The 14,599-nt window shown below is 41.0% G+C and overlaps 1 protein-coding gene across 1 annotated transcript in view; it reads right to left on the minus strand.

Annotated features, from left to right (window-relative positions):
- Positions 1–617: 617 nt before the first annotated feature.
- The window catches only part of LOC102039002 (nodal modulator 1), a 24,255-nt gene continuing 10,273 nt past the window's right edge, over positions 618–14,599 (minus strand). The window contains exons 17-30 of the mRNA XM_014306796.2: positions 13,803–13,898; positions 11,538–11,747; positions 11,173–11,255; positions 10,002–10,161; positions 9,765–9,891; positions 9,046–9,159; positions 8,267–8,394; positions 7,500–7,641; positions 6,632–6,715; positions 5,644–5,754; positions 4,196–4,297; positions 3,865–3,984; positions 3,212–3,304; positions 618–2,450 (exon numbers count right to left, since the gene is read on the minus strand). Coding sequence (XP_014162271.1) covers positions 2,319–2,450; positions 3,212–3,304; positions 3,865–3,984; positions 4,196–4,297; positions 5,644–5,754; positions 6,632–6,715; positions 7,500–7,641; positions 8,267–8,394; positions 9,046–9,159; positions 9,765–9,891; positions 10,002–10,161; positions 11,173–11,255; positions 11,538–11,747; positions 13,803–13,898 — 1,702 coding nt within the window. The 3' untranslated portion in view covers positions 618–2,318. The remainder of the gene's footprint in view (positions 2,451–3,211; positions 3,305–3,864; positions 3,985–4,195; positions 4,298–5,643; positions 5,755–6,631; positions 6,716–7,499; positions 7,642–8,266; positions 8,395–9,045; positions 9,160–9,764; positions 9,892–10,001; positions 10,162–11,172; positions 11,256–11,537; positions 11,748–13,802; positions 13,899–14,599) is intronic.

The following is a 14,599-nucleotide window of genomic DNA, read 5'->3' on the forward strand; positions in this document are numbered from 1 at the left end:
CATTGCAGCCAGCAGAGGACAGAAGGCAGTGCTGGCCTCAATCCCCCATTTCTGCTCTGAGTGCTGCTGCCCACAGCAGATCCTGTCTGTGCTCCAGAGCTGTGCCCAGCAGCAGGGCAGAGCCCTCTCCCCAGGGCTTGGTGAGGGGCTGGGGCACTGCAGAGGGGCCAGGTACAGCCCCTGCACCCCCAGTGTCTGTACAAACCCTCTGGCTGTGCCCACAGACACAGACCTGTCTGTCTGTCTGTCCTGCTTCATGCTCCTGGCTCTGGGCATTGCAAAGACCACACTCTTCTTTCTGCTTGGGCCTGTGTATCTGATTATTGGTTTCTATAAATAATTGAAGATACTGATTCTTTGGCATTTAGTTTTGTCTTAGAAAATTATCTCATGCTTTAGTTTTCCCTGTTTTCTCAGAGCACAACTTCTCTGCCAACTGAGGAACTTCAAGATACAGTTTTTGTAGGAATTAACACTTCAACAGCAGAATAAACCTCAAAACATGGGACTCATAGTCAGTCACGAGTGTGATGCAGAAGGCAAAGAAAAGACAATTTTGAAAAGAAACACTGGGCAAATTCTACATATAGAAGCAAACATTAAATTAGCAAGAACTGTCACTTTTCTTATTTTCTTTTTATTAACAGCAGTTCCAATGTTTAAGTTCAATCATCAGTCAGTCTCACAGTTCAGAGATCAGAATACGTGGAACTCCTTTGAGGCACATGGATATGTGCATTTCTTCCTCATACATTCCCCAAAGTAGCAATAACTTTCTTAACATTCACCAGCTCAAAATAGAAATGTACTGAAAATGTACAATTTATCATAAGTCTTAGAACACCTTGTCTTTTCCCCATATATTTCATCACAGCAATACGAAATTCAAAGTCTTTAAGTAGAGCATGATAATTTATTAGAGCTTCATCTCAAGCTCTATACATAATGCTTTTTCAACATTCTACATTCTTGTTATGGTCCTGACAAATTTCCCTCTGACAGAATCATCACCAAATGAAGTTTTAATTATTTAGGCCCAAACTCTCACAAAGTGCAAAAAAAAATCAGGGTAAAACCTTCAGCATCCAAATTTCTAAGAATGGTGGGGCTTGTAAGCTTAAACATTTAAATGTAAGGGGACTTTTATTTCAAGTACTGCAAAAGAGAAACATTGCCACTTACTGGCAGTACCAATGTCTTTGCAATATTTGTAGGCATTTATGTGCATCTTCAAATGCTCTGTTAACCTTTACAGTATTTGTCAATAAAAAGCCCCATTAACATTTAAACTGTGTATGTCCAACTACCTACTTCAAGCAGGAATCAAAAGAGAACCTGTAAGAAACAGGTTATTTATTACAGACTACATTGTGCACATGGGAGATTTCAGAGAAAGTCACATTCCTTACAGTTAAAAAATCCAAAAGGTAAAAAAAGGTTAAAAAAAATATCAGTCATTAATTGGGAAAAGGCTGAGCATGGCCTGAGCAGGAGATGCGACCACCATGGGTGAATGGCAACACAGAGAACACAGTGCAGCTTTGGAAAGAGTAGTGCAGCTTTGGCAAGAGTAGAGCAGCCAGCTGGAGCCACCTCAGGAACACTGGAGGTCTAAAGAGATCACACTGGACAGGAAACTAAAACTGAAACACTGTTTTTGCAGTAGGAACATCAGAACTTACCTGATATTAACAACTAACCTTACCTGACATGGAGAATTTGTCTTCATTGGGCAAAAACTTAATCAAAGATAACATAATCACTGGACAAGAACTGAAATCAGACAGACTCTTCAATCAAGCTGCTGAACTGGAAGTGACAATGACATAAGTCACCAGTCTACCTACTTCCCCTAGAATTCTGTTTCAAGCAACACTAGTTGATTTAGATTTAGTAGAATCCCTGTGTGCTGCTTCTGTAAAGTCAGCATTTCAAAATCTAAGGAAAAATCATTCCAAATTCTAGAGACTGAAATTGAAATCAAGTATTATCTATTACCACTGCTTTTATAAATCATTAATAAGGACAGCATGACCTGTTCCAATGAAAAGGGAAAAAAAAAGCATTAATTGTCTTCAAGTATGAGAGATGCACTCACAGTAACAGCAGAGGCATTCATTTAATCACTTTACAACAGGGAAATCTATAGACTCCATAGAAAATTTACAACCAAAATGGAGCTACTGTGACAAATGGTGCTCATGTAGCAAAACCAGAAAATGTCAAGTCTGCAAATTCAACAAAGATGTGTTTTAGTGGCTTTGCCTCCCCGGGCTCCAGTCTGACAGAGCGCCATTCAGCCAGTCCCTCCTTTCAGCTCACGTCCGTCTCGTTTTCTGTTTCTTGGTTTGTCTCTTTGCGTCCTCGGGGCCTCCGGTGTCAGAGGCTGCCTGCCCCAGGGCACGCACCCCCTGCAGCCTGGCTGTCAGCTGCAGCAGGAAGGGAATAAGCTGGGGACAAAAAAGGCAAGCAAGTTGTGGTTACAATGGTATGTAAGGGCTGAATGGTGTGGTTCTCTAGACTTGTAGCCCCTACCAGACTATCGCATCAATGGCACATCTGTGGCAGCAAATCTTGGGGAGGAATCAAACCAAACTTCTGGGAATTTCTGATAATCAAAATCTAAACTGATTGCTTGAGAGGAAATCAAACTGCACGGACAAATTTAATTTCTCTTTTTGGTAAAACAGAAATCCAGTCATATCAGAAAAGACTAGAAGAGCACAGCTTGATAACAAAGACAGAGGGGGTGTATAGCAGGTATTTGTATTCCTCTTGAGAGCTTTTGAACTAGGGAGGGTATAAAGCTAAAGAGACCAGACCTGAAGACTTGCAAGACTTTTTCCAGTCAGATAGTGCCTGAAGCCAATAAAACAATTATTTTCATTCCAATTATCACTGAGTCTGGTTATCTGAATTTTAATGATGCTGTATTGTTTTTGTTTTCCTCTCAGAGCGATCAAATGAGAAACCAAAATTCAGCCACAGCACAGGAACTCAACTTCACACTAAGCTGTTATAAAGGAAGGTAACTGTCCAAAAACATGGCTACAGTTGTCCACAATAGCTACATTGTGGCTTTTCTTAGAATCACATAAAGGGACTGTGACTGCAACTCTGTCTGGGTAACAAACCCTCCTTGGGCACAGTGCAATGTATCCATGGGCAGGACAGTAACATTTGGGCAGGAGCAGGAGCAGCCCTGACCCACCTTATCGTGGTTGTACCCAGCCAGCAGCAGCAGCAGCGTCAGCGGTAACGCGATGTAAGACCCTTGGGCAATGTCTTGTTCAGGCAGCTTTCTCTGCAAACAGGGCAGATCATGGATTTTATTTCTTTTTTTAAGTTGACTGTGAAATCCCTCAGCTCTAAGAAACATCAGCAATGGGATCATGAAGCACATCCAGCCTTTCTTATCTCACTTCCTTCCAAGTGCTGTTCTAGGATTTACTTTACTCCCCTCTTCAAAGCCACCCTCTGGATCAGTCACTCATGTTTTACCCCTTCCTGAGGTGTCTGCTTTGTAAAGCCAATTCACTGATGGTCAGTCTCCACTGACAGTCAGCCTGGTGTGCTTTGGTTTACCTGTCCCATGCTGCCCACACCTCTGTGACCCCACTACAGCAGCCATGCCAGCACAGAACCTTTCAGGCTCATCTGCACCCTTTCCTGCTGCTGTTTTATGTCCCCCTCCCATTCCACTGGCAACTGAACACACAGCAAATCTAAATTAATGCCATTCATAAACCTCTTTATAGTTACACTAACAGAAAGCTTGGCCAAGAGCACAAAATACATGCAGGTTATAACACCAAATACTGCTCCCAAGGTGAACACTGGAACATGAAAATATTTAGTACTTACAGTGGGACTGAAGACCAGTGTAATGTGTTTATGATATCCAATGGCAGTGAAAGAAACTTGAGGCAGGGTGTAGTCATACTGTGATTTAGACAATGTAGAATCCAGGAGCACCACATAATTCTGTGGGTAAAAAATACACTCAGGCTAAAGCATCAGGAGCAGTCCAAGACAAAATCACATTTAAAGGCAAAAGTCAGTTAAACAGGCTTCAAATCTTCCAAGATACTGGTTAGTGCAGCATGAATACACCTCTGCAGGCACAAATTACACTTCAGTGTCCTTAGGGAAAAGAATAAAGTGATCTAAGCTAATTTTCCAGCAATATTCTTACCTCTCCATCTCGGAGCAGTGGTGGGAAATGAAAAAACAGGGATAGGCCTAAGTTGACTGTATGAATTGGGTTGTCAAGATTTTCACTTTTGTAGAGCTTCACCTGTAAGTGAAGGAAGAAGCACAAACAAAGCATTTCCAAGCCTGCACCACAACAGATATTTCAGACATCCCACGCTTTCAGGGATAAAAGCATTTCCAAATTCATCATGTGTTTTTATAAACAGAAAGTTGTCAAGTAAGAACACCTGGAAATGTTCTAATCTGGGATGAGAAAACTTACAAAAGAATATTTTTAGAGAACTTGAAATCATTTCGGAACAGCTGCTGTCTGACATTTTCACATTGCCAGCGTATGAAAAGCAGTCTGTGCTGTGGAGCACAAAACTGCTCTCACTTGTGTCTGGACCCAGTCTTAGCACAGCTTTCAGAGACAAGAATGCCTGAACTGGAGGCCAGGGTGATGACATGCACCCTTCAACAGCTCACATGTGGTACATGCAACACAAGGTCCCACGTAATATGAAGAAGGCACAGGCTTGGATAACTTCCATATAATCAAATTTTAACATCAATTCTTATTGGCTTAGGCTGAACTGCAAGGGTTTAAATTGCCCCAGGAAGATGGGACACAAGCTCAGGGGCTCTTCAGTAGGGTGAAACATTTTCCCTTCACACCTGCTCTGAGTGTTGGATCCTTTGGATGTCCCCTAAAAACCCCAACAGCTTAGCAATGAGATCTTGGCAGGTGAGATGCATAACAAACTAGTGTGAAAGAAATCCAAGCACTGCATTTATATTGGTAGGTAACATTTCATGGAGGTTTTAAATCTGAGAAATGATACTGTAACTCCTACCCCACTAACACCTCTTGCAGACACTTTCAGCATTTGTGCCCTAAGCCAAATGGATCAGAGGTGTTAGCAAGCTTTTTCAGACCACAGTACAGTGTCCTGAATTTTGAAAATTTCAGTTTTCCTTTCTGTCTCATACTGTCTATTATAATATACTTTTAAATTCACATGTCCCATGGTATCAATGAATTCACATGGTATCTTCAGGTTTTGACATACAGGTCAAAAATTTCAGGTGTTCCAGGAATTAATGCAGTTCTCTGATACAAGGGACTCATTTCACCCTTCTTGTTTTGGTGCCCCTACAGACAGAGCATCCCAAATCAGGGAAATATATCCCAAAATGCACAGGCCAACCAGAGAAGGTGTTTCTTGAACATATTCCCATGAAAAATGGAAACATTAAAGCAAAGCATCAGGAACACTGCAATCTTCATTCAATCTGGGATTCAAATTCACCTTCATTAAACTATTAGTTCTAATTTGAATTAAATGTGTGCTCTGGCTATTGAACCATTTCCAGTGACCCTGCAAAAAAAATCATTGTGAAAGCAGAAACAAATACACTTGACAAAGATGAAAGGCTTGAACTTACACATAAAGTGGAGAGATATTCAGAGGCTGTAATTACATTTCCACTTAAATCAAACTGATTAATTTGCCGGAACGCTATAATATTAACATCATCAATGTCACTGTTCCCAACCTGCAACAGAAAACACACTCAGGTTTTCACCAACAGAGGGACAGTTAACAAAGGACAGCAACACAACTGTTAACACAGCACAAACATCGCTGATCATTTTAAATAAAAAGTGGATTTTGTTCTATACTAAAGCTTTCCCAGTGCAAGTCCCTGCTCTCCAGAGTGCACAGCTTGCAACTGCAGACTTGGGCATTAGCAGCATGAGGCTCATGACATTAAGCTAAACTAAAAATGGAAGTCTCAAAAGCACAAACTATTCTGGAAAAGGCTGAGGTACATCCACAGGACTGCCTGATCTCAGAACACTGGCCTCAGTATTTTGCACCTGTGCTGAGAAATGCACAGAGATGTTTATACAGTTGAATAGTGTGGAATATTTAACAAGATTCCACCAGTTTTCAATGCAAAGTTATTACTACATTTTATAAAGATAAAAGTACTAGTCCAAATTATAATTTCACCTACATCAAGACTGCATGATTTGGAACCAATAAAACCTAACAATATCTCTCTGTCCATAACTAAATACAACTGTAGGACAATATGACAATTTATAACATCCTCAAGCTACCACTGCTTTGTTCCACATCAAAAAGAAAGGTATTCCATACATTTATTCTCTTGTTTCTGGATGCAGAGTTTGCATGACTGTGAAAGAATCCTTTTCACTTGTTTACTGTTTGGGCTTTATCTCACTTCAGTTTTGAGCTATGGTGCTGACACACAATATGGGGTCTATTTTTAGGGAGCTAACTTGCTGAAAAGCACTTGTCTAAACAGAATGCCTTCACTACACTGCTGCTGACAGAACAGACAGAATGCCTAGACAGACCCATTTCATATTTAAGTGATGCTACAAAAAACGAGAAAAAATTACCTCAATTGCTCGATGCTGTGGTAAAGCTCTTTCAATGTGATCATTGCCTTCAGCTTTGAGTTGGACATGATACACACAGCCAGGCTGAAAGCAACATTCAGATGATAAATCCCAACACTGAATAATACATACTTTAATTTTAGAGAGCAGTAAAGAGGATTTTCTGACACTCCATTTAAGATACACCACCCAAACAGATTTAACTCGATGCAGTTAAAGTTTTCCTTATCTCAAACAGAAAATTCAGCTCAAGAACACTATTAGGAGTGTTTACTGTCAGAAAATAAAAAAGGCTATATAGAACTTTCATTACTTTGTTGCATCACAGTGTTAAATCATCTGCTGTGATGAAGGAAAACACAGGATTAAAATCTGATCAAACACTGCCTTTTACTTTAGGAAATTGTTGATTGTTTCCATAAATTCAGCCTCCCCATTCCCTGAAGAACAGGTTACTTCACATACATGCTGTGCAACCACATCACACAGACAACCAGTATCCTGCTAACAACAGGCTGTTGGTATCTTCACAGGAGAAACTAAACACTTCCCCAAATTCTTTTGCCTATGAAAATTCCCTGCTGGTCACCCAAGCACTGACCAGGGGATTGTGTCCTGTCACACCAACTCAGTGTTCGTGGAAGCCAGCACAGTATGCTGCCAGCAAATTCACAGACTTACACCACAGGCTTTTCTCTTCCCCTTTTCTCAGGCTCAATGTTCACTACTTGACAGTGTTTCTTCACACAGAGACTCAGGGGAGTCTGAGTTAGCAAACATGATGGGAAAACAGAACCCAGTGGCTACTGAACAGAACCCATTTCACTGCTCCACTGTCACACTGACAGAGCCTCCTCCTCCTCCTTACCCGAAGGCCACGGAGCCTGAATTTGCCCTCCTCATCAGTTATTGTGTCCTCTCCATAGATGCTGCAGTCCTTCTGTCCCACAGCTTCCACTGACACTCCCTGCTCAGGCTCTCCATTTAAAGAGGAAACTGTGCCATAACAGCTGGAGGTATAAAGAGAACAGTTGCTACAGATATGCAGATGCTGTTTAAATGCATATTTTAAAGACATTTTAGTGTTATAATTGATGGAAAAAGTACTTAATGTATTTACCATAGCATGAAGAAGAAAAGGGGTATTTATAATGTATGTGTAAAACAGTTTAAATCATCAGAATCTGCTGCAGTTCAGAACACAGCTTTAAGAATCCAAGTTTCCTAGACTCCATCAACAGCAGTTCTTTCTTACCCCTGAGGGTAAGGAAAGTAAGGATCCTGAAGTCAGCTCTGAATTGGTCTACCATACCTAGAATAGTCCTCTCCACTCCCACTGGAGGCAGCACAAACAACTTCAGTGCCACTGAGAGAGTGCTTTCATAGCCATGGTTCCTCCTATAGCTCTGCCATCTGGGCTTAGCTATATATCCACAACCACCAAAAAAGGCCAAAAAAAGTGCTTGCATACAGCACAGTTAAGATAAATTGAGGCTTGGAAAGTCTCCTCCAAACCTGCAAGAACAGAGGTGTGCTGGGAGGAAACACATTTGGCACAACACATCCCAATACAGCCCATAGGATTTTCCATGGATTCCAGCCCATAGGATTTCCATTTCCGTGGATTCCACTGACCTGTAAGCTGTTCTGTAACCAGTTATCTGGATTTTGAGATTTTGTCCTTCCTGCACTTCAATCATTTGTGATGATGGTTCAAACCGAAATTCTTTCATCATGGGTTTAAAGTAATATTGCCCTGGGCTCTGCAAAGAGGCACAAAACAATGTGTTTACTCACAGTGATGCAAAAACTCACCAACTCCAAACAAATATGCTTTGCAAGAGCTCTCTGAAGAGCTGAAGTGCTCTCTGTTCCAGCCACAGGTTAAACCTGTCACAAACTGAGCAGTGAAAAACAGGGAGCACGCTGGAGAATAAACTGATGGAATTCCACCTGGTGATAAAGGGTTAAGAGAGAAAGGAAACTACAGCCCTAAAACCTTACCACAAGACCTCAAGGACAGGAGAGTGACCACAAAAGAAGGATGTATGCAAAGAAACTATTCAAGCATGTCTATGCACATATAGATCAATAATGTAATTAGATTTCCTTCCCCCTAAAGACTCTCCAATGATCATCAACAAATTGGCTTGTTTCATGTTTACAGACTGCAAATTAGTAACTGAGATCAATCAACATCATCTATGACCTGTTGGGGAGAAACCTCTTGCCATGTTGGATTTCACATCTTTCATTTGCTAAGATTTTAAGTGCTATTTATTCTCAGGAATCTGCAGCTCTCATGGTGGGTTAGGGTTTCAAAGGACACCTGGCACTCAGGAGAGCCCTGCTTGGGAGGGCAGAGTAACACAGCCCCACACACAGCCATGGTCAGAAGAATCATTTCAACTCACCAGATTGGAAAATGTCAGCATGCCATCGTCCTGTGTGAGGAGGTTGGAGCGAAACAGCCCTCCACTGAGGGACAAGAGAACTCCAGCAAGAGCCTGGTCATCCTCTGATTTGATCTGTTTTTGAAAAATCAGTAATTTTAAGTGTAAGTGAGGGTTTTTTACGGAGAAGGGCTCAGTTGAAAAGCCCCTTGCAGAGTGCACATGTGGGCTGGCTCTGAGCACTCAGCTGTGAGCAGAACTCACCACATCTGTGCTGCCCCTCCTGCCAGACCACAGGGCTGCAGAGCCCTCTGCTCCCAAGCCCTGGGCAGTCACAGCCCATGGCACACCATGTGCAGCCATTCTCTACCACAGAACACACAGGGAGGCCACAACAAAGCACCCTAAAGACTGGAACCAAGCACTAGCTGGACCAGACTACACCTTGAAAGATAAAACTCATTAAAACAGAGTGGTCCAACTCTATAAAAGCAAATGAAGCCAGTCTTTTGGACTCTATAAACTTTGCAAAGTATCTTCTGCATGGCAAGTCATGGTCTACAACTGAGCTCATCCACTGAGATTTATTTCCTCATGACAAAAATTATTATCCAAATAATAATAAATTATCCCAAAATCCCCCACCCATTTGTCTTTGGAAGACATGGATTAACTTTTTGCCTGTCCAGCTCCAACTGCACTCACTATTCATTTAGAACCCAAAATGTTCAGATCATTACCTCAAATGTCACCCCAGCAAGAGCAAAAGCTTTGAAGTCTCCAACTGTTCCCTCTACTGCAGTCAAAACAAAACCTTCCTTCTGAGCAGTGATTGTGTATTCCAGGTCACTGTGGAGTGGCCCAACACTTCAAATAAAAGGAGAACAGAACTTGTTTCAGAAAGAACACTTGGATATCACATACACACTGCCTTTTAACTAAAGAATCCAAAGGTTCAAAACCAATCTGCTCATTACCTGTAAGTGCCTTTGTCATCAGTGAAAACTGTGATAAGTGCAGAAGTTGCTCCCTTCTCACTAATGACAATCTCAACACCTTCCAATTCAGGATGAATTTGCCCTTCCAGAAATAGGCCTGCTTTTCCATGAATCTCGATCAGCTTCCCAGGACAACTCTCTTGGTCATTGTGAAGGGGATTTAAGAAAAAAAAGGTCAAAAATACACTTGACACTCTAGCTTACAACAGGAGTTTAGTAACTTCCAAAGTGATCAGCTTTTATCTCAGAACAAGAGATCAATCCACACAATTTCATGGCCTCTCAACACATCTTACAAAATCTGAACAGTACCAAATGAGTAACTACATTTCAAAGCTATAAGCACATCCCCAAAAAAACCTTATGGATTTCTGAAGTGTTTGGATGTCTCAGTGAGTTACACACACTGCAGCCACATGGAGACAATGGCCATGAAACTTCCTTCTAGGCAGATTACACTGAGCTTTGACCACATTTTTTGAGTTCAAATTCAGGTCAGCATACGTCATGTTCAATGACATTAAGCAAAGTTTTATTTCCCACCCTCAAATGCAATTAGAATGTGCAAACAGAGTCACATGAAAAGAGACACTTAACATTTCCTTGTGATTTCAAACAAAATATGTTCAATTAAGAACCTGAGGACATGATGGACACTGACCTAACAAGCAGCATCAGTAACTCATGATAACCTTCACAATTTTGAAGTTTGTCTTTTTTTTGTGAATATTTTTATTACTGTAATCTAGTGGGGGGAAAAAATTAAGAGAAATGTGAATTTGGTAACAAATTCAAAACAGAAACCTTTTGCACAACTCTTTTTCTAGGTGACAGTACTATGAAAAATTCTGAGAATCTGGTGTAATACCCAGAACCCATGCCTTCCTCTTGTGCTAGGTGGTTTTTCAGCACTTGGAAGAATATTCTGCTGATAAAAACTGTACTTGCATCCTCTATCAAATAACTTCCAAATTCCAGAATTAAACTGGCCCAAAGAAATAGCTGCAACTGAAACTAACATTCCTAGCTTCCTAACTAGGAAGCTAACTTCCCTAACATTACTTTTTGAGTTATTCATATGTTTATCTACATACATACATTTCAACCATAAAAATCCACTCCTTTCAAACAATAAATTATTTACATTTACCTCCACTAACAACTGCTTCCACATAAGGTGGGTAGAAGAGCAGCTCTTTTGATGATGGTGTTACAGTAATTTTCTCTCCAGACCTGTAAAACACAAATAAGATACAATTAGAAGAAAATTAAATTAGCAGCTCTCATGTAGAGCAGAGTGCAAGAATGCATCTAAATACTCCAAGAAAAAAGTATTAACAACAACCTAAGCAAAATTCTTACTGTGGTACTAAGATTTCTTGTAGCTCAGAGTCACCAAAGACACCCAGCCAGCAGCTCTGTCCTACCTGGAATTGTGTCACTAGCCTGTTTGACAGAAACACCACACAACAGTACAAAGAACACGCCTTGTCCATTACTGGAGCTTGGTATTACCTTGCCCAGTATGAAAATTCATATAAGAATGGTCCTTGGAGCTCCTCCACCATCTCTTGCACTGGTGGCTTCGTTCCTTCCTCCTCCTGCCCCTTCTTTTCCCTCTCCTGCCGGCGGCTCTCGATTTCCGCCAGCTGCTGCTCCCGGCGGAGCTCCTGAACAGACCTCAGGGGCCCCAGAACTAAGGCAGGCTCACTGTCAATGGATGACCTGAAAATATGGAAAAAACCAAAATCATCTCCTGCCCTATGTGAGAAAAGATCTTGTTGTATCTGTTAATTACTGCCTTTACACCACCACAGACAAGTCCCAAGGTATTTTTTTAACCCATCCCTCTTTAACTGCCCTGTTTATTCTGGTAAGAGCACAGGAGTGGTAAATGTTTAAGCAAAAGGATCAGTTTGCAACAGTACCTTTAACAAAGACCTAAACTAAAAGAGAAAGGCTGGAATGTCAAACCTGAGAACAAGAATACAGAAAGTACAAAATAAATAAAAATACTACTAAGCTTGCTTTTTTTTCCAGAACTAGAGACTTTTGTCTCAGAACCTACCTCTCAGGAGCAGAGAATACAAGGAGACAATAACTTCTATCAGACATAAATACTCCATGAGCCAGAAATTCCCAGGAAAATCCCTGAGTTCTCACTATCTGCCCTATTCATTTGAACGACCCAGCTATTTTGTCACTGTCCACCAAACAGATTACTAGATAAATTCAACTAAGTTGTCAGAATCAGCTCAGAATAATGCATTTTATTTCACTCTCTCTGATCTTGCATCCTCTCTTTTCTAGCATTTTCTTCTAGACTCCAATCATCCTTTGTATCTCAACAACACTCTTCTCCAACAGTGTGAATTCTCAGTGAGGACGGAACGTAAACGATCACAATCACTTTTCCTACAGCCACTTTGGATTACCAGGATAGTTCTGTCTCCTGCTTCAGCCTTCACCCATATTCCAGTTTGTCTTTTTAAGAGACATAGTTACTATTGCTCTATCACACTAAGTTTCATCAAGGCTTTATATTCTTTCTCTGCAGTCCAGACACAATACAGAAACATGTAATTTTTTTTTTCTGAAAGCCTATTAAAAATTTCTACAGGCACACACAATCTCAAGATACTCATAATACATTACTACAGTCTTATTTTTAAAACATACCAAGCCATTATCAAGAACTGATGAGAATCAGCTTTGCTTTTGGTTGAGGTTGTTCGGGGTTTTTTGTTAACTCAAAGTTAAAGGGTCACAGCCATGGATCTGGCACACAGACTTGTAAAAACACATGGATTGCTTTTAAACCCAAAGCTGTTCCCTTTATGCTCATGGCACTTCACAAACTGGAATTCAGCTGAAAAGCTTGAGGCAGGACTGATCAGAGATATCTGTGGCAACTAAGCTGCCTTCAAAGCACTGGCCAATAGTCTCCAAAAAGCCAACAAGCTGAGAAGGTTGGTACTATATTCACCTCCTCACTAAGTTGTTTTTAAAATCCTAATGGCTCTGCTGTCTCAGTGTCTCCTTTGCAGCTACTGGAGCTGCCCAGCAGTTGCACTGACAGGGTCATTAATGTTGGAGAACTCAAGGCAATGCTCTGCAGGTAATGTTTTCTGAAAAGATGTTTTCTGCACTCAAAAAGTTTGAGAACCCATAGCCTAGAACAAGTAGACACCAGCAGAGTATCAATAAAACACTCATCATTACCAGACACTTTCAGGCAGATTTGGCACCTCATACAATTAAAGCTGTTCACAAATCAGTGCTCCCTAGTGAGCTGTCTGTTCAGCTAAACATAAATTGGTGCATTAGTGTGCAATTACTCTGCATGTTTTTCCTTTTATAACCCTCCTCACACCAGTTACAATGCTCTAAAGCAGCAGACTCTCATTCTGAGGAAAGAAAAAAGGGAATATATGCCAGTGGCTTAAAGAGCTCAGACCTAAGCTAAAACAATACCCCTTGAATTCTGAAACATCAGTTCATTAAAGTATATAAAAACTCAAAAAATCATTCCTTTTAACCAAGACACAAAAGTAGGGAAGGGCAATGTTCAAATGATGAGAAAATGCTCAAATCAGGCTGGATTTGTCTCTCTCCAAAGAACTCAAAGCACATCTTAGCATTAAAAACCTCTTGCAGCCTAGGCTAGGATGCCATCCCCTTAGAAAGCAGCCACTGCAGCACTAGAACTGGAGTGAAGCTTTATGAGAGAAATGTCTTTTTCTTGCACTTTTTATAGCCCCATGATTTCTTTGTCCTTACTTAATGGTGACAGTCACATCCATCAGTTTATCAGTTACAATCGTGCCAAGGACATGGTGGCGAACTGCAGTGAGTGTCAGGATACTGGGAGAGGACCTGCACATCAAAGGAACAAAGACATGAATTCAAGTCCCCCTTCCCAAATAAACAAATCTTATTTAGCAGAGTCTGTGCTCTCACCCCTGAGACTGAAATGCTTTATAAAAGATGATACAGAATTCACACAGCAAAGCTGTAGTGCTGGGACGGTCATCTCTCAGAAAGGGAGCATTTCCTAACTCGAGCCCCAAAGCAATCCCTTCCTTTGAGCCTTCTGCTTCCTCTCAAGCTAAAGCTGATTAGATTGATTTCATATGTCAAATTGTCATCAAACACATCACCAGACCATTATCTATAAATAACTAATAAACTTGCCTGACCGAGGAAGATCAGCACTGCTTACTTGTGATAAGGGTGAACGTTTATCCAGTTTGCAAAAAATGGGGTGAGCAGAATCCCACCACCAGAGGGACATGGCACCAGTGACATGCAAGGGCCTCTTAGCAATCTTACTGTCCTATCTTTTGCTTTTCAGCTCTCAGAAGCGAGTAACAGTTTTCACTGAAATAACTCTTCTCTGTTACAAAGCAAACCCAACACTAAACAGACAGAAAGCTGACAAAAACACCCATCTAAAATAACTAAAGCATCTTTAGTTCAACTAAACCCTATCATTAGTTGATTTTTGTTACTTTTAAGACAGGAAGGGCAAGAGAACACATGTGGTACACCTTGCTAGAGCTTCCCTCTACACATCC

The sequence above is a fragment of the Geospiza fortis genome, unplaced genomic scaffold, assembly GCF_000277835.1.
Source record: "Geospiza fortis unplaced genomic scaffold, GeoFor_1.0 scaffold237, whole genome shotgun sequence".
NCBI classification, from domain to species: domain Eukaryota; kingdom Metazoa; phylum Chordata; class Aves; order Passeriformes; family Thraupidae; genus Geospiza; species Geospiza fortis.